The sequence below is a fragment of the Oncorhynchus tshawytscha genome, linkage group LG25, assembly GCF_018296145.1.
Source record: "Oncorhynchus tshawytscha isolate Ot180627B linkage group LG25, Otsh_v2.0, whole genome shotgun sequence".
NCBI classification, from domain to species: domain Eukaryota; kingdom Metazoa; phylum Chordata; class Actinopteri; order Salmoniformes; family Salmonidae; genus Oncorhynchus; species Oncorhynchus tshawytscha.
Genome location: NC_056453.1, coordinates 21552738 through 21577040, shown reverse-complemented (window position 1 = coordinate 21577040; position 24303 = coordinate 21552738). Strand labels below are relative to the sequence as shown.

General features: G+C 41.4%; 3 protein-coding genes across 4 annotated transcripts; 1 reads left to right on the top strand and 2 right to left on the bottom strand.

Moving 5' to 3' along the window:
* Positions 1-3059: 3059 nt before the first annotated feature.
* dmc1 (DNA meiotic recombinase 1) lies at positions 3060-14541 on the bottom strand. Its single transcript, XM_024387947.2, has 13 exons — positions 13952-14541; positions 13589-13633; positions 13232-13378; positions 12985-13067; positions 12817-12869; positions 12640-12681; positions 12436-12508; positions 9774-9865; positions 4277-4350; positions 3972-4086; positions 3767-3827; positions 3515-3631; positions 3060-3382 (listed from the first exon to the last, which is right to left on the bottom strand). Exons 1-13 carry the CDS (start codon positions 14006-14008, stop codon positions 3313-3315), a joined length of 1029 nt encoding a protein of 342 aa, XP_024243715.1. The 5' UTR covers positions 14009-14541; the 3' UTR covers positions 3060-3312.
* Positions 14542-14833: 292 nt separating this feature from the next.
* On the bottom strand, positions 14834-19398 carry tomm22 (translocase of outer mitochondrial membrane 22 homolog (yeast)). The gene is made up of 4 exons (XM_024387950.2): positions 19093-19398; positions 17699-17817; positions 16709-16826; positions 14834-15818 (listed from the first exon to the last, which is right to left on the bottom strand). The coding sequence occupies exons 1-4, from the start codon at positions 19180-19182 to the stop codon at positions 15732-15734; spliced, it is 414 nt and encodes a 137-aa protein (XP_024243718.1). The 5' UTR covers positions 19183-19398; the 3' UTR covers positions 14834-15731.
* A 521-nt stretch (positions 19399-19919) lies between these two features.
* On the top strand, positions 19920-22909 carry maff (v-maf avian musculoaponeurotic fibrosarcoma oncogene homolog F). Of its 2 annotated transcripts, none has more exons than XM_024387949.2 (3): positions 19920-20163; positions 21641-21728; positions 21825-22909. In XM_024387949.2, exons 2-3 carry the CDS (start codon positions 21696-21698, stop codon positions 22266-22268), a joined length of 477 nt encoding a protein of 158 aa, XP_024243717.1. In that variant the 5' UTR covers positions 19920-20163; positions 21641-21695; the 3' UTR covers positions 22269-22909. The 2 variants fall into 2 exon arrangements, with proteins under 2 accessions (XP_024243717.1, XP_042162052.1); XM_042306118.1 differs by lacking the exon at positions 19920-20163 and adding an exon at positions 20619-20637.
* Positions 22910-24303: the final 1394 nt, after the last annotated feature.

Sequence of the window (24303 nt, the reverse complement as noted above, 5' to 3'; positions counted from 1 at the left end):
TGGTGTGTCTGACTTGTCTCTTATCTCCTTCACTCCCCTGCAGGGTTCCGTGTCTATGAATCTCATTTTTGCAATGGGGTGCTTTCTCACAGACACCCTGTTTTGGCTGCAATAACTCATACATCTCTCAGACCGTTTCTTATAAGAGGCAGAGACTAGAAAATAATTGTGGAACAATATTAAACCTTATAATGCATATATATATATAGCTAATCTGTAGTCCAGGACCCTATAAATGTAGTGGGGGAGAGGTCTTATAGCCCTTGCCCCTTCTATTAATACCACATATGCATAATCAATTATTAAACTACATCAATCATTTGGTGCAGCCCCTATCATGACCCCATCAATTTATTCAAGTGCAGTCGCAAAAACCATCAAGCGCTATGATGAAACTGGCTCTCATGAGAACCACAACAGGAAAGGAAAACACAGTTACCTCTGCTGCAGAGGATAAGTTTGTTAGAGTTACCAGCCTCAGAAATAGCAGCACAAATAAATGCTTCACAGAGTTTAAGTAACAGACACATTAAACATCAACTGTTCAGAGGAGACTGTGTCTATCACTGCTGCAAAGAAACCACTACTAAAGGACACCAATAATAAGAGAGTTGCTTGGGCCAAGAAACACGGGCAATGGACATTAGAGCGATGGAAATCTGTCCTTTGGTCTGATGAGTCCAAATGACCGCTGTGTCTTTGTAAGATGCAGAGTAGGCGAACAGATGATCTCAGCATGTGTGGTTGTGGGGGAGAGTGACCAAGAAGGAGAGTGATGGAGTGCTGCATCTGATGACCTGGCCTCCACAATCACCGAACTCAACCCAATTGAGATGGTTTGGGATAAGTTGGACCGCAGAGTGACAGAAAAGCAGCCAAAAAGTGCTCAGCATATGTGGAAACTCCTTCAAGACTGTTGGAAAAGCATTCCAGGTGAAACTGGTTGAAAGAATGCCGAGAGTGTGCAAAGCTGTCATCAAGGCAAATGGTGGCTACTTTGAAGAATCTCAAATAGAAAATATATATTCTGATTTGTTTAACACTTTCTTTGTTTACTACATTATTCCATTATTTCATAGTTTTGATGTATTCATATTCAAAATAAAGAAAAATCCTGGAATGAGTAGGTGTGTCCAATCTTTTGACTGGTACTGGTATATAATATAATATATATATATATATATATATATATATATACACTGATAAAAAATAAATATATAATAAGTATTCAACCCTTTGTTATGGCAAGCCTAAATAAGTTCAAGTTTAAACTTAAGTTGCATGGACTCACTCTGTGTAAAATATAGTGTTTAACACTATTTTTCAATGACTACCTCATCTCTGTACCCCACACATACAATTATCTGTAAGGTCCCTCAGTTGAGCAATGAATTTCAAATCCAGATTCACAAAGACCAGGGAGGTTTTCTCAATGCCTTGGATAGAACAACACCTATTGGTAGATAGATTTTTTTTAAAGCACCTTGCAAAGAATGGAACCTATTAGTAGATGGGTAAAAAATTATAATAAAGCAGACATTGAATATCCCTTTGAACATGGTGAAGTTATTAATAACTCGTGGGATGGTGTTTCAATACACCCAGGCATTACAAAGATACAGGTGTCCTTCCTAACTCAGTTGCTGGAAAGGAAGGAAACCGCTCAGGGATTTCATGAGGCCAATGGTGACTTTAATGGCTGTGATAGGAGAAAACTGAGGATGGATCAACAACATGGTTACTCCACAATACTAACCTAAATGAGAGTGAAAAGAAGGAAGCCTGTACAGAATTTAAAAAAAAAATTAAAACATGCATCCTGTTTGCAACAAGGCACTAAAGTAAAACTGCAACAAATGTGGCAAAACAATAAAAAATATGTCCTGAACACAAAGTGTTATGTTTGGGGCAAATCCATTACAACCACAGCAGGTTGGTGGTACCTTAATTGGGGAAGACAGGCTCATAGTAATGGCTGGAACAGAATGATTGGAATGGTAATCAAACTCATGAAACATCTGTTTGATACCATTCCATTCTATTCACTCCATTCCAGCCATTATTATGAGATGTCCTCCCCTCAGTTGTCACGCCCTGACCTTAGTTATCTTTGTTTTCTTTATTATTTTGGTTAGGTCAGGATGTGACAAGGGTGGTTTGTTTAGTTTTTGTATTGTCTTGGGGTTTTTCTAGTCTAGGTGTTTATATGTCTATGGTTGCCTAGATTGGTTCTCAATCAGAGGTAGCTGTTTATTGTTGTCTCTGATTGGGGACCATATTTAGGTAGCCATATTCCTTGGGTATTTTGTGGGTTGTTATTCTATGTTTAGTTGCCTGTCTGCACTAGCCATATTAGCTTCACGTTTTGTTAGTTTGTTCAGTGTTCTTTCTTTAACTAAAGAAGTATGTACGCATATCACGCTGCTCTTTGGTCTCCTCCTTACGACGACCGTGACATCAGTAGCCTCTTGTGAATACAACACATTACTGAGTACCACTCCTTTTCAAGCATAGTGGTGGCTGCATAATGTTATGGGTATGCTTGTAATTGTTAAGGACTTTGATGTTTTTCAGGATTAAAAAGAAGCAGAATGAAGGTAAGCGCAGGCAAAATCGTAGAAAACCTGGTTCGGTCTGCTTTCCATCAGACACTGGGAGACGAATTCACCAATCAGCAGGACATAAACCTAAAACACAAGGCCAAATCTACACTGGAGTTGCTTACCAAGAAGACAGTGCCGTTCCTGAGTGGCTGAGTTACAGTTTTGATTTAAATCTCCTTGAAAATCTATGGCAAGACTTTTATCTAGCAATGATCAACAACCAATTTGACAGAGCTTGAAGAATTTTGAAAAGAATAATGGGCAAATATTGTACAATTCAGGTGTGCAAAGCTCTTAGAGACTTACCCAGAAAGACTCACAAGTTGTAATCGCTGCCAAAGGTGATTCTAACATGTATTGACTCAGGGGTTAAATATTTATCATATCAAGATACTGTATATTAGTCTTTATTTTTTATATATTTTTTTTTACAAATGTTACAATTTTTCTTACACTTTGACATTACAGTGTATTTTGTGTAGATCGTTAACAAAAACAAATGTCAATTAAATATATTTTAATCACAATTTGTAACACAACAAAATGTGGGAAAAGTCTAAGGGTATAAATACTTTCTGAAGGCACTGTACATATAAACACCAAATAGTACAAATAGTCTTCATCAGAATTTAAAAAATTAAGATTTTCGAAAAACTGCCTAGAACTGTATGTGCTTCCTCTCCTCTACTGGTAAATCCATGAGGGTCTTTCACTCTTTGGCATCAGCAATTCCCCCTGGAGTGATGGCGAAAGTGGCCTCGTTCTCAGGCATATCAGGACTGCAGGAGGTCATAGAAAAAATGAAGCTATGAGGAGGTAGATCTTTCTCCATAAGCAAGAAAAATCATTGTTATTACTAAGGAATAATGAGAACAACATAAATTGAGTGAGTGAACTTTCAGACTAATTACCTGTCAAATATCTTGGCAATTCTCAACTCTCCGCGTCCCTTCCTCAAGCTGATTCGTGTGGTGGACGCATGCGCCAGGATGTGCCCTCCAATCGGCTTCTTGGGATCAGCTTGGAACCTGACAGAAACAAGAGAAACCCTCTGATCAGAACTCCAGGCCAAAACCTGTTAGAACTTTGGCCGAGTGAGTTGCTGACTTTCAGTCTAATTTCAAACCAATCCCTATTTCCTACATCTAGTTACAGTCACTTACGTCATCCCAGCTCCAGGGTCTGCAGTCATCTGGTTGGTGACAAACACTGCAACGTTGTACTCTAGGGAGAGAGCAGAATACATGAATATCAATATGTCTACATCAATGAAAGGTTTACGCAAAAGTCAAGAGTTTTTTTTGCCAGTTCTTCTGCTGCAGACTTAAATGCAGTTTGCATATATGTCTGCAAGAGAAGTCGCCAGACCTTCAGAGATCTTCTGCAGACGGGAGAGCATCTGGGCCAGCTTCTGCTGTCTCTCTGCCAGCTCCCCTCGGCCAGAGAAATCTACCCGGAACAGAGCCATGATGGAGTCTATGATCTGAGGGGAGAAAGGGAAAAGACGTAGAGACACAAGACATTATAAATGTGTATAAAACATAATGCATGATACCTGTCGGCATTAATTAAAGTGTTAACGAAATATAGGTACAGTGATGGAAGTTGACCATATGAAAATATAACTATCATAAAACAAAGTGACATTGATTATCTTTTCTTTGCATTAATACCAGAAGTTTGAAGACGCCACCCTCCTCGTGGAATTTGGCTGCCACAAAATCCAACAGCTCCATCTGGTGTTCACCTGAAGTTGAAATCCAATTATGCATACAGTACAAATGCCTAATCGTCTGATGTCATAATACCAGTTAGGAAATACAGCAGTCAGCTTCAAATGTACACAGTATTTTTTTTAATACAAACAACAGACTCAAAATGTATACTTAACCAAATGTATACTCACTGTAGAGCCCGCAGTCCCACTCTAAATGCCTTAGATAGCTCTTTTGTCCCACCCCACACACATGCGGAGACCTCACCTGGCTTAACTGGTGCCTCCGGAGACTAAACCTCTCTCATCGTCACCCAACGCCTAGGTTTACCTCCACTGTACTCACATCCTACTATACCATTGTCTGAACATTATGCCCTGAATCTATTTTACCACACCCAGAAATCTGATCCTTTTATTCTGTCCCCAACGCACTAGACAACCAGTTCTTTTAGCCTTTAGCCGTACCCTTATCCTACACCTCCTCTGTTCCTTTGGTGATGTAGAGGTTAACCCAGGCCCTGTAGCCCCCAGTTCCACTCCTATTCCCCAGGCGCTATCATTTGTTGACTTCTGTAACCGTAAAAGCCTTGGTTTCATGCATGTTAACATCAGAAGCTTCCTCCGTAAGTTTGTTTTATTCACTGCTTTAGCACACTCCGTCAGATGTCCTAGCCGTGTCTGAATCCTGGTTTAGGAAGGCCACCAAAAATTCAGAAATTTCCATTCCCAACTACAACATTTTCCGACAAGATAGAACTGCCAAACGGTGTGGAGTTGCAATCTAATGCAGAGATAGCCTGCAGAGTTCTATCATGCTATCCAGATCTGTGCCCAAACAGTTCGAGCTTCTACTTTTAAAAATCCACCTTTCCAGAAATAAGTCTCTCACTGTTGGCGCTTGTTATAGACCACCCTCAGCCCCCATCTGTGCCCTGAACACCATATGTGAATTAATTGCCCCCCATTTATCTTCAGAGTGTGTACTGTTAGGTGACTTAAACTGGGATATGCTTAACACCCCAGCCGTCCTACAATCTAAGCTAGATGCCCTCAATCTCACACAAATTATCAAGGAACCTACCAGGTACAACCCTAAATCCGTAAACACTGGCACCCTCATAGATATCATCCTGACTACCCTACCCTCTAAATACACCTCTGCTGTCTTCAACCAGGATCTCAGTGATCACTGCCTCATTGCCTGCGTCCGTAATGGGTCCGCGGTCAAACGACCATCCCTCATCACTGTCAAACGCTCCCTAAAACACTTCAGCGAGCAGGCCTTTCTAATCGACCTGGCCCGGCTATCCTGGAAGAATATTGACCTCATTCCATCAGTAGAGGATGCCTGGTTATTCTTTTAAAGTGCTTTCCTCACCATCTTAAATAAGCATGCCCCATTCAAAAAATGTAGAATTAAGAACAGATATAACCCTTGGTTCACTCCAGACTCGACTGCACTTGACCTGCACAAAAACATCCTGTGGCGTACTACATTAGCATCGAATAGCCCCCGCGATATGCAACTTTTCAGGGAAGTTAGGAACCAATATACACAGGCAGTTAGGAAAGCAAAGACTAGTTTTTTCAAGCAGAAATTTGCATCCTGTAGCACAAACTCAAAAAAGTTCTGGGACACTAAAGTCCATGGAGAATAAGAGCACCTCCTCCCAGCTGCCCACTGCACTGAGGCTAGAAAACACTGTCACCAAGATAAATCTACGATAATCGAGAATTTCAACAAGCATTTTTCTATGGCTGGCCATGCTTTCCACCTGGCTACCTACCCCTACCCAGGTCAACAGCTCTGCACCCCACACAGCAACTTGCCCAAGCCTCCCCTATTTCTCCTTCACCCAAATCCAGATAGCTGATGTTCTGAAAGAGAAGCAAAATCTGGAACCCTACAAATCAGCTGGGCTAGACAATCTGGACCCTCTCTTTCTAAAATTATCCTCCGCAATTGTTGCAACCCCTATTGCTAACCTGTTCAACCTCTCTTTCGTATTGTCTGAGATGCCTAAGGATTGGAAAGCTGACGCGATCATCCCCCTCTTCAAAGGGGGAGACACTCTTGACCCAAACTGTTACAGACCTATATCTATCCTATCCTGCCTTTCTAAAGTCTTCGAAAGCCAAGTTAAACAAATCACCGACCATTTCGATTCCCACCGTACCTTCTCCGCTATGCAATCTGTTTTTACGAGCTGGTCATGGGTGCACCTCAGCCACGCTCAAGGTCCTAAACGATATCATAACTGCCATCGATAAGAGACATTACTCTGCAGCCGTATTCATCGACCTGGCAAAGGATTTCGACTCTGTCAATCACCACATTCTTATTGGCAGACTCAAGCCTTGGTTTCTCAAATGATTGCCTCGCCTGGTTCACCCACTACTTCTCTGAAAGAGTTCAGTGTGTCAAATCAGAGGGCCTGTTGTCCGGACCTCTGGAAGTCTCTATGGGGGTGCCACAAGGTTCAAATCTCGGGCCGACTCTTTTCTCTGTATATATATGTATCAATGATGTCGCTTTTGCTGCTGGTGATTCTCTGATCCACCTCTACGCAGACAACACCATTCTGTATACTTCTGGCCCTTCTTTGGACACTGTGTTAACAAACCTCTAGACGAGCTTCAATGCCATACCACACTCCTTCCGTGGACTCCAACTGCTCTAAAATGCAAGTAAAACTAAACAACCTCTTCAACCAATCGCTGCCCGCACCGGCCCGCCCCTAGCATCACTACTCTGGATGGTTCAGACTTAGAAAATGTGGACAACTACAAATACAGTTGGAGTCGGAAGTTTACATACACTTAGGCTGGAATCATTAAAACTCATTTTTCCACCACTCAACAAATGTCTTGTTAACAAACTATAGTTTTGGGAAGTCGGTTTGGACATCTACTTTGTGCATGACACAAGTCATTTTTCCAACTATTGTTTACAGACAGATTATTTAACTTATAATTCACTGTATCACAATTCCAGTGGGTCAGAAGTTTATGTACACTAAATTGACTGTGCCTTTAAATAGCTTGGAAAATTCCAGAAAATGATGTCATGGCTTTAGAAGCTTCGGATAGGCTAATTAACATCTTTTGACTCAATTGGAGGTGTACCTGTGGATGTATTTCAAGGCCTACCTTCAAACTCAGTGCCCCTGTGCTTGACATAATGGGAAAATCAAAAGAAATCAGCCAAGACCTCCACAAGTCTGGTTCATCCTTGGGAGCAATTTCCAAACACCTGAAGGTACCACGTTCATCTGTACAAACAATAGTACGCAAGTATAAACGCCATGGGACCACGCAGCCATCATACCGCTCAAAAAGGAGACGCATTCTGTCTCCTAGAGTTGAACGTACTTTGTTGCGAAAAGTGCAAATCAATCCCAGAACAGCAAAGGACCTTCTGAAGATGCTGGAGGAAATAGGTACAAAAGTATCTATATCCACAGTAAAACAAGTCCTACATTGACATACCCTGAAAGGCCACTCAGCAAGGAAGAAGCCACTGCTCCAAAACCCCATAAAAAAGCCAGACTACGGTTTGCAACTGCATATGGGGACAAAGATCGTACATTTTGGATAAATGTCCTCTGGTCTGACGAAATAGAAATAGAATAGGTTGGCCATAATGACCATCGTTATGTTTGGAGGAAAAAGGGGGATTCTTGCAAGCCGAAGAACACCATCCCAACCGTGAAGCACGGGGGTGGCAGCATCATGTTGTGGGGGTGCTATGCTGCAGTAGGGACTGGTGCACTTCACAAAATAGATGGTATCATGAAGGAGGAAATTATGTGGATATATTGAAGAAACATCTCAAGGAATCAGTTAAATTAAGTTAAAGCTTGGTCGGCAAATGGGTCTTCCAAATGGACAATGACCCAAGCATACTTCCAAAGTTGTGGCAAAATGGCTTAAGGACAACAAAGTCAAGGTATTGGAGAGGCCATCACAAAGCCCTGACCTCAATCCTATAGAAAATTTGTGGGCAGAACTGAAAAAGCGTGTGCGAGCAAGGAGGCCTAGAAACCTGACTCATTTACACCAGCTCTGTCAGGTGGAATGGGCTTAAATTCACCCAACCTATTGTGGGAAGCTTGTTGAAGGCTACCCAAAACATTTGACCCAAGTTAAACAATTTAAAGGCAATGCTACCAAATACTAATTGAGTGTATGTGAACTTCTGAACCACTGGGAATATGATGAAAGAAATAAAAGATGAAAGAAATCTAATCTCGCTGACCTAAGACAGTGAATTATTACTAGGATTAAATGTCAGAAATGGTGAAAAACTGAGTTTAAAAGTATTTGGCTAAGGTGTATGTAAACTTCTTACTTCAAATGTACCTAGGTGTCTGGTTAGAGACTGTAAACTCTCCTTCCAAACTCACATTAAGCATCTCCAATCCAAAATTATATCTTGAAACGGCTTCCTATTTCGCAACAAAGCATCCTTCACTCATGCTGCTAAACATACCCTCGTAAAACTGACTATCCTACCGATCCTTGACTTTGGTGATGTAATTTACAAGATAGCCTCCAACACTCTACTCAGCAATTTGGATGTAGTCTATCACAGTCCCATTCGTTCTGTCACCAAAGCCCTATATACTACCCACCACTGCGACCTGTATGCTCTCGTTAGCTGGCCCTCGCCACATATTCAGCGCCAAACCCACTGGCTCCAGGTCATCTAAGTCTTTGCTAGGTAAAGCCTCGCCTTATCTCAGCTCACTGGTCACCATAGCAGCACTCACCAGTGGGACGCACTCCAGCAGGTATATTTCACTGTTCATCCCCAAAGCCAACTCCTCCTTTGGCTGCCTTTCCTTCCAGTTCTCTGCTGCCAATGACTGGAACGAATTGCAAGAATCACTGAAGCTGGGGTCTTATATTTCCCTCACTAACTTTAAGCATCAGCTGTCAGAGCAGCTTACAGATCATTGCACCTCTACAAAGCCCATCTGTAAATAGCCCACCCAACTACCTCATCCACATATTTATTTATTTTTTGCTCCTTTGCACCCCAGTATCTCTACTTGCACATTTATCTTCTGCACATCTATCACTCCAGTGTTTAATTGCTAAATTTGAATTATTTCACCACTATGGCCTATTTATTGCCTTACCTCCCTTATCTTACTACATTTGCACACACTATATGTAGATTTTTATATTGTGTTTTATACACGTTTGTTTATTTCATGTGTAACTCTGTGATTGTGTCGCACTGCTTTGCTTTATCTTGGCTAGGTCGCAGTTTTAAATGAGAACTTGTTCTCAACTGGCCTGCCTGGTTAAATAAAGGTGAAATTTAAAAAATTAAAATAAAATGTATATCTAAGATTGTGAAACTGCTTTCCTCAGACAATATGTTCTCAGGTTTAGGCAGTAATGATGAGAGAGGTACTGTTTAATGACTTAGTGAGACGTCTTACTGGTGTAGGCTCGGGCGTATAACACATTGTCCAGCACAGCATCATGGTCAACATTGAACCTGTCTGCTATGTCCTTCAGTCTGTCTGGACGACTAGAGGGTCACATTAGGTTAAGGAAAACATAGGATTTCGTAAGAGACTAATGGCTGAGTCGTGAATAAAAACACTGATCCTCATAACCCTATATCCTACTTGCAAAGGTACAGGTGATTTCCCAGCTAACAACAAACGTTCTCACAACTTTAGAGAATGTTCCCTTAAGAGGCTCATTAACTAACGTTTTCATGGGAATGTTTCTGTGATGTGCAGGGAATGTTTCCAAGAAACCATTCCCATAATGTTAAATAGAACTTACCCAGAACGTGGTTACCATGTTCTCAGAACTTAAGATACTAATGTTCTAGACACAATTCATGGGAACGTTGCAAGAACATTCATGTGTCCAGTTTCTGTAGGTTAAAATAAAATTCCATCAAAGTCCCACCAAACATATACAGAACATGGTTGTCATGTTCTCAGAATATACAGTACCAGTCTAGTTGACACACCTACATTTTTATTTTATTTTGACTATTCTCTACATTGTAGAATAATAGTGGACATCAAAACTATGGAATAACACATATGGAACGATGTAGCAACCAAAAAAGTATTAAACAAATCTAAATATATTTTATATTTGAGATTCTTCAAAGTAGCCACCCTTTGCCTTGATAACAGCTTTGCACACAATACCCAATAATGACAAAGCGTAAACAGGTTGAGAATTTTATGGCAAATGTATTTTAAAAAATGGATTGGAGTCCAGCTGTGGTAAATTCAATTGATAGGACATGATTTGGAAAAGCACAGACCTGTCGATAAAACGTCTCATAGTTGTCAGTGCATGTCAGAGCAAAAACCAAGACACGAGGTCGGAGGAATTGGCCGTAGAACTCAGAGACAGGATTGTGTCGAGGCACAGATCTGGGGAAGGGTACAAAAAATGTCTGCAGCATTGAAGGTCCCCAAGAAAACAGTGGCCTCCATCATTCTTAAATAAAATAAGTTTGGAACCACCAAGACTCTCCCTAGAGCTGGCCGCCCGGCCAAACTGAGAAATCGGAGAAGGGCTTTGGTCAGGGAGGTGACCAAGAATCCGATGGTCACTCCAGAGTTCCTCTGTGGAGATGGGAGAACCTTCCAAAAGAACCATCTCTGCAGCACTCCACCAATATGTCCTTTAGGGTAGAGTGGGGATGGAAGCGACTCTCTCAGTAAAAGGCACGACAGCCAGCTTGGAGTTTTCAATGAGAAAACAAGATTCTCTAGTCTAATGAAACCAAGATTGAATTATTTGGCCTGAATGCCAAGCGTCACATGTGGAGGAAACCTGGCACCATCCCTACGGTGAAGCATGGTGGTGACAACATCATGCTGTGGGGATGTTTTTCAGCGGCAGGGACTGGGAGACTAGTCAGGTTCGAGGGAAAGATGAACGGAGCAAAGTACAGAGAGATCCTTGATGAAAACCTGCTCCAGAGTGCTCAGGACCTCAGACTGGGGCAAAGATTCACCTTCCAACAGGACAACGACCCTAAGCACACAGCCAAGACAACGCAGGAGTGGCTTCAGGACAAGTCTCTGAATGTCCTCGAGTGGCCCAGCCAGAGCCCGGACTTGAACCCGATCGAACATCTCTAGAGAGACCTGAAAATAGCTTTGCATTGACGCTCCCCATTCAGCCTGACAGTTTGAAATGATCTTTAGACAAGAATGTAAGAAACTCCTCAAATACAGGTGTGCCGAGCTTGTAGTGTCATACCCAAGAAGACTCAAGGCTGTAAACGCTGCCAAAGGTGCTTCAACAACTGAGTAATGGGTCTGAATACTTATGTAAATGTGATATTTAAGGGTTTTTTTTGTAATAAATTTGCTTTGTCACTATATGGTATTGTGTGTAGATAGTTTTTGAATACTTTCCGAATGCACTGTATCTTAGCTACCTTAGTGTTAACTTTGCAGGCTGACTAGCACCTATTGAGTTGCAATAGCTCGGATGCCAAAATCAACTGGAAGTATCTACAAAACAAGTTTTGAAGCCTAATATTTTTTCCTCAAGTTAATGTTCACATTTCACAAATTATTATTTTGATTCAAATTATTTGATTCACCGTGGTTGAACCCAATCCCAACGTATACAATGGTTAAGTGAGTTGTTTGTTTCGTCACAAAAATAATTGTTTCAATTAATCATATGAATCGCTCCCAAAAAGTTTAGCAACTTTGTATGGCCTTATTCGCGAGTGTCGGTGGAAACTTTTTGGGGACATGACTAAAACAATACTTGCTAATAATAGCTTAACTGTTAACTAAAGGGTACAATATGTTCTTCATCTGGCTACCTAGGTATTTGTCTGTTCTAAATCATATATTATAGGCCCATGAATGTTCTTGAACCTTCCCATAAAACGAGTCTACAATATTAATATTCTGAGAACATTGTAACCACGTTCTAGATCAATTCTGCTCGACTTTAACTGAATGTTCACCTAACTTTAACACCAACACAGAATATATACGGGTAACATTACAAAAACATTCTCTCTCCCTGAATTATTAGCTGGGTTTATATTGATGCAAATCTGGCTTTATAGATTAGAGCTCAGATAAATTTGGATACAAGGTGTTCTCTGTGTCGATGAAGATGACTTTTCCTCCTGTGTAGCCATCCTCTCCAGGAAGTTGGGCTGTGACTGGAGAACAACAGAGACAAGGACTAAATGACAAGAACCAACCATGGAAGAATATCTGTAAGTTTCTGAAAACTGACTTCCAGGACTGGAAAATCTGGGACTACTGAAAAGACCCTCAGCCATTCACTTACCACATAGTGTATGAGAGAGCTGAGTCTTGCCTGTCCGAAACTCTGAGGGATAAAAACTGTACTGTTAAAGTGTGATAAAAACGTGTTTTATATTTGACCCAGGTCAGGTCTTATACATCATGAGCATGAGATTAATCATATCTTTGACTGAGGGACACAGTCAGAAAGAGAGCTCACCTCCAAATGCCTCAGTGATTGCCATGCTCTCCATACCTCCCCCAAGTAGTTTACTGCAGAGCAGACCGACAGATGAAGAGGAAAAATAGGATTACTGTATTATACCGTAATATGACTCAGGAAAATGTATTAATATGAAAGGTTGAGCATGTTGGGGCGAATCTTAACTCAAACTCCAGGCTTCCAGTCATGACGTGGAACACTTGTTTCCTCTTCGCACTATATTCAAATGCTGTCAGGAAACCATTGGTCTACAATGAACACAAGAGCAAATGAAAACATGTCAACTGAAGTTAACTTGATTCATGTCTTCCATACCTCATCCCCAAACCGAATCTTTAGGGACTTGATAATTAAACTAATCATGAGACACCAAAGTCCTCTATGCTGAAGGTGTCTCAGCTGAGTCTCTCACCAGAATTTTCCCAGCAGCCTCTTTGATCTTGTCCACCTTTGCTTCTGAAAGGCCCTTGATGTTACACAGGGCTCTGCGTGTGGTCATCTGGATCCCCTTTACTGTGCAGATACCCACAGACTTCAGCTTCTTTAAATCTGCCATGTTCTGAATGGATGGAGGGTGGGATGGAAGGGGGGAAAAAAGGGGTGGTGGTGGGAGAGAATAGAGAAAGTGTTTTTTTTGTTTGTTTTTTACTTATTAGCTTTGAGGTGTAATCTTGAGTTTATCTACCAACTGACCCATGACGAAGTTTCTTTAAAAACTCAAGGGTCAGGGCAGACTACTTTCCTAGACCTTGGTTTCAGATATACTCACAATTCCATACTTCTGTAGGGTGTCTATGTCTTGGAAAAATGACTCCTGTTGGTAAAGAACATGACAAAACGTGTTTGAAACTATGTTGAGAAGTAAAATATTCTGCCACTGACTTAGGCTAGATGAAAGTAGTGTAGAAATTGAGTTACCACTACCAAACAATATATTAGCTAGCTATGTTATGAATGATTAACAATGAGTGACAGCTAACTTACTAGCTACAACAATCCATTCTACCTGGGGATAAAATAACATGTACTGTATCTAGCTAGTAGTAGCTACAAGAATGCTAGTGGCAAACCAAACTGACAACCACAGCCAGGCTAGCAGGCAAGCTAACATTCGCTAGTTTAGGCAGGTTACCTCATCATCTTGATATCCGGCCTCATCCTCCACAACTTGATCCTCGGCGGCTTTCATCTTGATTAGCGCAATGTAGCTAGCTACTAGTAACGTTAGCTCTTGAACTAGATGTTTTTTTTTTTGTTTCAGCGAGCTAGCTGCTAGCTAACGTTATAAGCTACCAGTTAATAAATGGGGCAGAGGAAATAACATTTCTTGCGATCTCAGCAAGCGATCTGTTAGCTACCCAACGTCAGCTATATGCTCCTGAAAGATGTTATCAACATCTACAGAATGAGGTTGCTTCTTTCACTAACTTCACAACCCTGTAAAATGTTGCAAAGCTAATGATGACCTTATCAAGATGAAAAATTACTTGCCACCTGATTACTTCTTGAGGTGGCGGGAATGTTTGACGCTCGTGCTGAAAGTTGAGAGCTGTCAATCATAAAAGTTACTCAGGAGATGCTCTCCTCAGCAACAATCAAGTGAAATGTCAAACTGTACACGCGAGATGCTCTCCCCAGCAACAATCAAGTGAAATGTCAAACTGTACACGCGAGATGCTCTCCTCAGCAACAATCAAGTGAAATGTCAAACTGTACACGCGAGATGCTCTCATGCTCTCCTCAGCAACAATCTTTGGTAGTGACTGATCTTGATGCACAAAAGCCACAGTCAATTTGTAGCATTTATCTGTAAGATACTTGTACTTTACTACAGTATACAAATGGAATGTCTCTGATAGAGAAGGAAAGTAACCTACATGTAAATAATCAAACAAGTTAACCGTAAAGAGGTCAAAGCAGCACGTTACATTTCCCTGCACCCATCTAGCATATATGATAATACAACTTTTTTTGTAATGTCCATTTCGTTGGTGTTTTTATTCCTGCATTCAGGTTGAAGACAGAATTTGTTTATTCCTGCATTCAGGTTGAAGACACAAGACAGAATTTGCTCCTTGCAAAGTTAAAAGAACATACATTCCAAAGTGACAATAGAAAAAAGTTACTGACATTCTCTCAGGCTTGACAGGACTATGTGTACATTGACATAATATCTTTAGAGTTATACCGTATGCAGGGAAAGTGCTGTTTGAATCTTATCAAAATATACTTTTTGTGATGCTTTTTTTTATGGCTTTAATGCCCGCAAATGAAACAATGTCTCAAGCGACACGTGACATACATACTCTTATCACCAATGCTTTTGCAAAACCAGCAGACACTATAGATCAAGGACCAGCTGTGATTGTGAATATGACAGACATGACTGACATCATAGCTCTACCATGATTTTCCCACATACAAGTGGAATGAACACGTTCCCAAAACAAACACAGGTTACAACAGTTAAGGCCATATGTAGCTACAGACCCACATGAAAAAATAATAATATTCAGACCAGTAACCTCTTACAACCACAATAATATCCCAATTTCTTCAATTATCCACCTGATCCAAATCCCCTGGAACACATACATATTTATATCGCTATGTATAAAAAAAAGAAATTAAGTAAAAACAGTGCTCAGAAGACAGTGTGCAGAAGTCTCTGCAGGATGTTGAGTAAGAGAGACAGCGAAAGGGACATTCGTTATTGCAACACCCATGAAGTGACATCACCCTCCTCTAATCTCCTTAAATGGACAATCCTGGATGTTGGAAGGAGCACATGTGCTGACCAGATGCAGCTTTGTATCCTCTTCTTTGTCTCTGTGTGTCTCTCTCTCTCTCTCCTTCCAAGTCTCCACTCTCCCTCATTGGTTGAAGCGCTAAGGCTGTCGGAGGGACATTGGTCACATTTTCACTGGAGTGGGAGGCATCAGCCCTGGCATCCCACCTGGCATCCCACCTGACATCCCTGCATTGGGGCCCAACAGGATCTACACAAGGAAGGGGCATTACAAAAACATTTGTTCATTGACAACATTGCAGATCCTAATGAAAGAGTGATTTGCCCAATTCCAAATCCAACCCTTTCACATAGATCGAAAAGTATAGGATAGGTATACAGTGAGCACCAAAAGTATTGGGACAGTGACAATTTTGTTGATGTTTTGGCTCTGTACCTCCGCACTTTGGATTTGAAATTATACAATGACTATGAGGTTAAAGTGCATACTGTCATCTTTAATTTGAGGGTATTTACATCCACATTGGGTGAACTTTTTACAAATTACTGCACTTTTTGTACATAGCCGCCCCCATTTTAGTGGACCAAATGTATTGGGACAAATTCACTTAGGTACATTAAAGTAGTCAAAAGTGTAGTATTTGGTCCCATATTCCTAGCCTGCAATGATTACATCAAGCTTGTGATAGAATATGTTTCTAAACAAAACTACATTCATGTGGATGCTACCAATATTATGAATAATCTTGAATGAATCGTGAATAATGATGAGTGAGAACGTTAGATGCATAAATATCATAACCAGCCCAAACATGCTAACCACCCATTATTGTAATGGTGAGAGGTTAGCATGTTTTGGGGGTATGATACTTGTGTGTCTAACTTTCTCACTCATTATTATTCACGATTCACTCACTATCCATAATCATGGTGCTGTGTCACGGTCCCATTACTTTTGGAGTTCACTGTAGCTATATGATTATATCTCCACCTTGCTGTCTGATATGCTAGACAATGTGTGTACTTTTGGCCATATTGCATTTTTTTCTTCAGACATAAACAAGAGCCAAGACCATAATAGTAGGGCCTAGGTTGTGTATTTGGAACTGAACATCATCTGTCAGTAGGATAGCACAGTACCTGTCTCTGCTGCTGTAGCTGCTGCTGCTCCAGCTGTAGTCTCTCAGTCTCAAACACCACCGGAAGTACCAGGATCATGAACGAGGTAGTGCCCACCCACAGGGCAGCGCGGGAGAAACTAAGAAACACAGAGGCAGGAGGGGAGATGGAAAGGTGGGGGTAAAATAACAAAACAGACGTGGAGAGAGAACTGGAGTAGATAATAAACACAGAGATGGCCTAACTGATTGTCCTTGGCAAGATCAGGGGCAGGCAGGGAAAACAGTCCTTGGAATACAGAGGAGCTGTTCAGAACTGGGAATGCAATATAGTGCCCCATCCACACACAGCTCCGTCCTCATTGTCTGTGTGTATTGTGAAGATTAGCCCAATAATGGACTAAAGGAGCCTAACGTTACTCGTTATAGTCCAAGGACCTTACATTTTCTGTTTAGAGGCAAATTATCTAATCCCCCTAAACGTGAATCGATTTTCAATTGCTATCATATCACATCAAAATAATTTCACAAATGCAAAATATACACTTACTGTTATAACACAGTTGGAGCTGACAGTATTTCTCACGTTTGTGGCGTCCGTCTTCTGTTTACACACAGGTGTTTGGATATGCAAATAGCTCATTAGCACAGGTATTTGGACTGTCTTCCATCTGTTTTCCGTAAACAAGTGCTAAAACATGGAAATTTGGCCATGTTGGACCCCTAACCCCATAAAGGTGTAGTAATTTCACCTTTTATTCCTATTATTATTTCTTGCTGATATGAAAAATACTTTTCTTATGTTTCTCAACCATACCGCAAGTGATGCGTGTTAACATTTAGGGCAAAGCGTCGGCACACTTTACAAAACTACCCCAGACACTATCGTCAATAGGCACTAAAGGTAGTTAGCGTCAATGAATGGGGTAGATTAAGATCTAAAACGAGAGGTCTACTCTAAGGCTGCTGATACACCCAGAGCAGCAACAGCAGTTTTTAGGAGAACATTTACCTGTACAGCTTCTTGGCCACAGTGACTGAGCCCAATGCGGTCACCTCAGCCGCAGAGCGCAGTGTATCAGGGAACATCTCAGTCAAACCCCACAGCCTCTCCATAATAGTCTCATCCAGCTGAGGGAAGGGAGACACAAGGAAGTTACTACAACACAGATAACATGGTTATTTTAGACCCAATAAAAGAATGGAGGTACACTAAATGACCAAAAGTATGAGGATACCTGCTCGTCGAACATCTCAATCCAAAATCATGGGCATTAATATGGAGTTGGTCCCCTCCTTTGCTGCTGTAACAACCTCCACTCTTCCTGGAAGGCTTTCCACTAGGTACACTAGTGTTATGGAAAATTTGTTACAACAGCTCATCCCAAATTCTGCCACCAAACTAGGTAGACAGCCACAAGAGCATTAGTGAGGTCGGGCAATGATGTTGGGCGATTAGGCCTGGCTCGCAGTCGCCGTTCCAATTCATTCCAAAGGTGTTCGATGGGGTTGAGGTAAGGGCTTTGTGTAGGCTAGTCAAGTTCTTCCACAACGATCTCGACAAACCATTTCTCTATGGACCTTGCTTTGCGCACCTGGGCATTGCCATGCTGAAACGGGAAAGGGCCTTCCCAAACTGTTGCCACAAAGTTGAATGCACAGAATTGTCTAGAATGTCATTATAGGCTATAGCATTAACATTTCCCTTTACTGTAACTAAGGGGCCCAGCCCAAATCATGGAAAACAGCCCCAGACCATTATTCCTCCAACCACCAAACTTTACAGTTGGCACTACACATTCGGGCAGGTAGAGTTCTACTGGCATCTGCCAAACCCAGATTCCTCCGTCGGACTGCCAGATAATATAACGTGATCCATTTCTCCAGAGAATGTTTTTCCACTGTTCCAGAGTCCAATGGCGGTGAACTGGATGCGGCTGAAATATCCGAATCCACTCATTTGAAGGGGTGCCACATACATTTGTATATATAGTGTATAGTAACTACATGAATTAAGTATTTTAATGTCTCAAAAGTAACCAGTTCTGTTGGGGTACTAGTTAGTACTGTAAACTACAGATTACTGAATGACACATGACCGTTTAGACAATTCCTACAAGGTACCCACACAATGGAACATTATTTTATTTTATTACATTTACAGTACAGTCAATTACAGTACAGATACATATAAAACAGATATTATAGCTGTACATGTGAAAGTTAGCTAGCTAGCTACCACGCTAACGTTAGCAAACAAGCTAGCAATTACTCGCATAACGAATGACCCTGAGTAGTTACAGCTAGCTAGCTAGTCAAATAGGCATACCACTCAAGTGAAACTGTACGTATGATCGTGCATGACTGTTATGGGGTGACATGTGTCAAGTTTCCATTCATCTTTACCTCTTCATCTTCATCTTCGTCAATCTCGCCTTCTGGGGGACGGGTCTCGACTGGGCCTGCAGCCGGTGATAGCTCTTCGATTCCAGCCATGGAAAACTGTTCTCGCGCCGCTTACCAGCCGGTGTGTTTAGCTAATTTAAAATGTACCTCAATTGGTGGAAGGGCAAATCAGTATTTTAATGTTTTATCGTGGAATTATTGCATTGGCCCCGACTTGCATAAATATTGGACCCAAAAGGTGAGCATGGGTCCTGCGACAATCTGAGGTCACTCGGTTAAAAGCTACATGTGCGTTGGATGACGGCAAAAATGGTTACTTGCCTGGCTAGCTAAAATAAATTGCGCCCTCTGTTGTACGAGAGGTCTAACCAGTGTGTTTCTGGATTGAACAAAAAACGATTAAAAAATATATATATGTTATGAAGATAGTTTATAGTATTTCTGTATTAGAAATTGTGGTCTTTGGGCTAGTAATCCACTATAAGAACAGCCTCAACATTTTTGATTTCCAAATGCAATCTATTCGTAAGGAGTCAGCATCTCCCCTTTCTATAAGCATTATTGGAATTTCAGGTTGTTACTTTTTATTTAACTTTTATAAACATGAAAGTCATTTTCACTAACATTCACTGAGTGAGCAAGAAGCAAATGCAGCTGACTATTCCTTTGGAATGTCATTCTTCCCTAATCTATTTTCCTTTTCCATGCAGTGCCTTTCAAAATCAATAAGGATAGGAAAGGAGAGGCAGGTCTTCATCATGGAAAAGTTTGGGACGCAGGGAATCCTTATTGTTTACATCCTTCCATCTCGTACGCTGGGGGCGGGCGGATCCACCCTCATTCTTTAGAGTTCACGTCATTGTAACGGTGTTTTTTGTGAATGAAAGAATCCAACCCCACAGAACAGAGTAATTCCGGGAAAAGGCGAACTGACATTTTGTCGCTTGACTCGCTTCGACTTGAACACAGTATTTGACGTTTCTCCGTGTTTTAAAAACATTTGTTTATACAATTGTGTTGACAACTGAAGGACTGGCAGCTGGTACTCTCCAACGACATAGCCAAGGACAAGTAAGTAGGCAGCTGTTTGCTTTTCTGGTTAGCCACCTAGCATTGGCTAATCCATGTTGCTGGCTAATGTGCTAGCTAGAGTACTAGCTAACGTTAGCATGTTGTTTAGTTAGCCTTGCGAAATTGTTACAATTTGGCAACAAAGACACGACCACATTCACTATTTACATATCTTAGATGCGTGTCAAGTATTATACTCGATATTTGGTGTTCTGTTTAAATTTGTGTAGGTTCTCATAAAATTAACGTTTTCAACGTTGCTAAAAGAAATGGGTGGCCACCTGCGCACTTGCAATGGCCGTGTGTTTACTATCGCATCGAGTTAGCGTAGCATGGCGCACCTAGCTCGCCAGCTCCCTTCCGTATAAGGAAATGGGTGGATTGTTATTGAGAATTAAATGTTTAGGTAGGCAGGCGTCTTTAATTCCGGTAATAACGAAAGTCGGTTTATGAAACAACAATATATTTTGAACGGTAAATATAGCTTTGGATTTCTGCTTCTCAGCTAGTTTTTAATTTTGTATTGAAACGTCATTTGGTCGACATCTAACGTCAGCACTGTATTGTGTTACAACACTATTATTAGGCACAAAATACTGCTTTAAATTGAGAATTTGAGGAAACATGTATGCTAAATATTTAATGGAGTTTTTTTTACAAACTGCATGTAAGAGAGTGATTGTAGTCGCGCGTAAGACACTAGCGGTGCGCAGCTTATTGCTGAATCACTATGACTTTATGAAATGGTCATATCGGTTTACAACGGCGCCTCGTGGTAGGACAGTCGTTGAGTATACAGTCACTTCCCACGCATTTCAGAAAACTGTAAGGTCAAGGATCCACCGAAAGCAAACTCAGTCTTTCTTTAGGTTTAGAACAATCATTATTATCAGGTTTAGACTAGATGTAAGGTTATGAGTGATTATGACAACATGGTGAGGATAGCTTACATCAAAGACAAGAATAACTGATAAAGTAACACTCAAAACACGGATGCCATTTGTCATGAATAGATAATATATTAGAATGTTTAAAAAATATCCTCAGAAATCAGAGTTTCACATGCAAGAGTACAACCAAGTCAGCCTCCAGCCTTGCTTTGAGCATTTGGAAAAGCACTATGTCCAATCCATTAGGTTATTACAGTATTATTACCAATGTTTTGGCGAAGCCAGTTCTGCTATGAGTGTTAGGAAGAAGTGGTTACTAGTGTTTGAGGGGAACGCCTGCTTTGAGCAATGTGGGATGGGCACATGATAGGCCTAACTTCCCTTCACAATTCCAGCTGGGAGAAATCTTCAACTTTCAAAAATTGTGGCATGTTTTTTTTCTTATTTATTTTTTTCCAAAAGAAAATCTTCAGTCCAAGATTGAATGTCTTTATATCCTACTATACCAAGCAGTATATAGGGGAAATAATATTTCTCAAGTGCTTCAACTTAATTGAATGGCCTCTCTCTCACTCCCTTTCTTGTAGATCGTCTGTAAAATCAGTGTTTACTGGTGTCGGAGACAGAGGATAAAGCCAGACCATGACGTCAGAAAGAAGCAGCAAAGCCCTGAAGGTAGAATTACAAAACATTTAAGTTGGGAGTTTATTCAATTTTAAATTTTACACATACTTTGCAAAGAAAATGGTCAAACTCTCCATCTCTCTCCAGGTGAAGCGGGAGTGTGGTGAGAATGTTCCGGTGTTGTCGGACAGCGAGCTCATGTCCTTGTCTGTACGGGAGCTCAACCTCCACCTACGGGGTCTATCCCGCGAGGAGGTCCAGAAGCTCAAGCAGCGCCGGCGCACCCTGAAGAACCGTGGCTACGCGGCCAGCTGCCGGGTGAAGCGCGTCTCCCAGCGTGAGGCCCTGGAGCAGCAGAAAAAGGAACTCCAGAGGGAGGTGGAGAGGCTGGGTGTGGAGAACGCTGGGATGAGGAGAGAGCTGGAGGGCCTGGGGGCCAGGCTGGCTGCCCTGCAGAGGTTCGCCCGTGGGTTAGAGTCTGGAGGAGGTAACATCCTGGCTACGGCCCCACGCCTGAACACAGCCTCGGTCATTACCATAGTGAAGACCCCGCCACAGGCCCACGTCCAAAGAGAGCAGGGGGGCTCCTAGGAGGAACCGATCGGGCTGGGGAGGGACTCATGCACGCACATATTCTCATATAGACACACACACACACAGGCAGACACATGGAGAGCGCAGGAGGATTGGAGGAACACAGACAAATAGGCACTTATGAAACTCATGCGCTTAGGATGATACACATACACTCGCACACCAGGGTTTCCGTTAGGAAAATGTGACGCCAGACCTTTGAACGGCAGTGTTTTAGTTTACCGGACATTTGAGATGTTTACCGGACTCATATGTATTGGGTGTGTAACCTGATTAGGGCGTCCACCCACGGTGCTCAGAATGACAAATCACATTTCGATTATGGTTATTCTTCTTAACGGGACATGGAACTCGAGGGTGCAACGATGTGAATACTTCTTACCGAATTCCGATGCGCAATTTGAAGATGTTAGAATAACTGTCCACATTTACTTTTCCTCAGCCAACAAGATGAGTAATGAACATAGCCTATGTCAATCTAGCCTATTCCAACATAGCCTATTCCAAACAGACTGGGACAGTTGTGGGATGATAGATCCCAAATTCATATAACCAGTAGGCCTAGTTTACATCTCAATTTTTAAAGCAATGAGGCTCATGCAACAGATCTGAAAGTTTAGCTTAAAATGTTCATAAACCAATTTTTTTCACATTATAAGCACAGAAATTCCACACAAGGCAGTAGGCTATGTGCAAATGTTCGTTCCATAATACAATTGTTAGGAAAAAATAGTTGTCAAAAGCACACCACACATGCGAGCGGTTTCATGAGACAGAGTTGAAAATATCTGTTAGAAATTTAGAAAGAGTGGACCTCTAAAAGTGCAACAACTAGCATGGGCTGCTTATATGACTAGGATTGTGCCTTTTGGCTACTGGACAATGAAAGAAGGTTGATCTGAAAACCAGTAGAACATGAGAAATAGGCTACTGGTTTCAATAGAATATGGAAGTCTTTAGAAAATAATTGCCTGCACGTTTGGTTGGATTTTGGCTAGGCTACTTTGAAGCAAGGTAAGACATGCCTCATAATGTGTAGTTAAATGTTCCGGTTTCAAACAATTAAGTATATGTTTTCAAAATTGCATATAGAATTGTTGTGCAGTGATTGGGCTTATAGTAGCACGTTTCACTCCAGCAGCAACAAACAAGCTGTTTGATGAGCTGTAGAAGCAGCTCTTGCGCTACATCGACTGGTATTTCAATCAATAAATAGGCTAAAATGCATTTTCACAATGCGATTTTCCTTCTTCTCCAGGACAATAGGCCGGCGGCAATTTTAGTTATCGGCCAAAAGCCGTCTATTACTGGCTAACGGAAACCCTGTCACAAACACACACACACAAGTAAGGTGTTCAGTCAGTGACAAATACTCACTCTAAACCCAGCCATCACACATACAGACTCATACAGATGTGCAGTTGAGGAAACATGACTGCTGACGAGTCCGGCTGAGGCACGACAGGCGTGCAAAACAGGGACATAACACAACACCCCTCGACAAAGCCAGTCTTGCTGCTGGTGCTCTCTGATACTGCTACTCAACAGGCTGAGCCGGCTAGCGCTCTGCCTTCTAGCATGGCATCTAGCCCCGCTACACAATGTCTGGGTTAATCAGACTCTTCCGCAGCTTCTTCCAATGCAAGCTTTACGTTTTAAACGGCATCACAATTGACATCTGTACATGTCTTGGAGTGTTGTTCATCTGTACTCTTGTGTGTCGATACTATTGTGCTTCACTGTGTTGCCGTTTGTAGTGGCTACATGGGTGTATTTCAACTGCACAGTGCACATTTTGGTTTGTTATAAACGGCTTTGGTTGTAGTTGGTCATTGCTGGAAACAGTTGAAAAATCCACATCTCGTAGAATACTATGTCAATGCAAAAATCTATTGATACATTCCTTTATATTATTTTGTAATGTTTATACAAGAGACAAATGTTTGAGCGAACATTTATTCAGAGGTATTCTATTTTATTTGTATTTAAAGAATAGATATTACAAAAGCTAATGAGTGCTGTGGTGTAATGT

Bases quoted from the DNA above. Each gene is read 5' to 3' on its own strand.
- dmc1 (XM_024387947.2), bottom strand. From the start codon at position 14,008: ATGAAAGCCGCCGAGGATCAAGTTGTGGAGGATGAGGCCGGATATCAA. The intron at 12,870-12,984 runs GTTAAGATTCGC...TCTGCTCTGCAG, and splicing joins ACTGGAAGCCTGGAGTTTGA to TAAACTACTTGGGGGAGGTA. The intron at 12,509-12,639 runs GTAAGTGAATGG...GTTGTTCTCCAG, and splicing joins GCTCTCTCATACACTATGTG to TCACAGCCCAACTTCCTGGA.
- tomm22 (XM_024387950.2), bottom strand. From the start codon at position 19,182: ATGGCTGGAATCGAAGAGCTATCACCGGCTGCAGGCCCAGTCGAGACC. The intron at 17,818-19,092 runs GTAAAGATGAAT...CCCTTCCCTCAG, and splicing joins ACGAAGATGAAGATGAAGAG to CTGGATGAGACTATTATGGA. The intron at 16,827-17,698 runs GTAAATGTTCTC...TGTGTTTCTTAG, and splicing joins GTGGCCAAGAAGCTGTACAG to TTTCTCCCGCGCTGCCCTGT.
- maff (XM_024387949.2), top strand. From the start codon at position 21,696: ATGACGTCAGAAAGAAGCAGCAAAGCCCTGAAG. The intron at 21,729-21,824 runs GTAGAATTACAA...ATCTCTCTCCAG, and splicing joins GAAGCAGCAAAGCCCTGAAG to GTGAAGCGGGAGTGTGGTGA.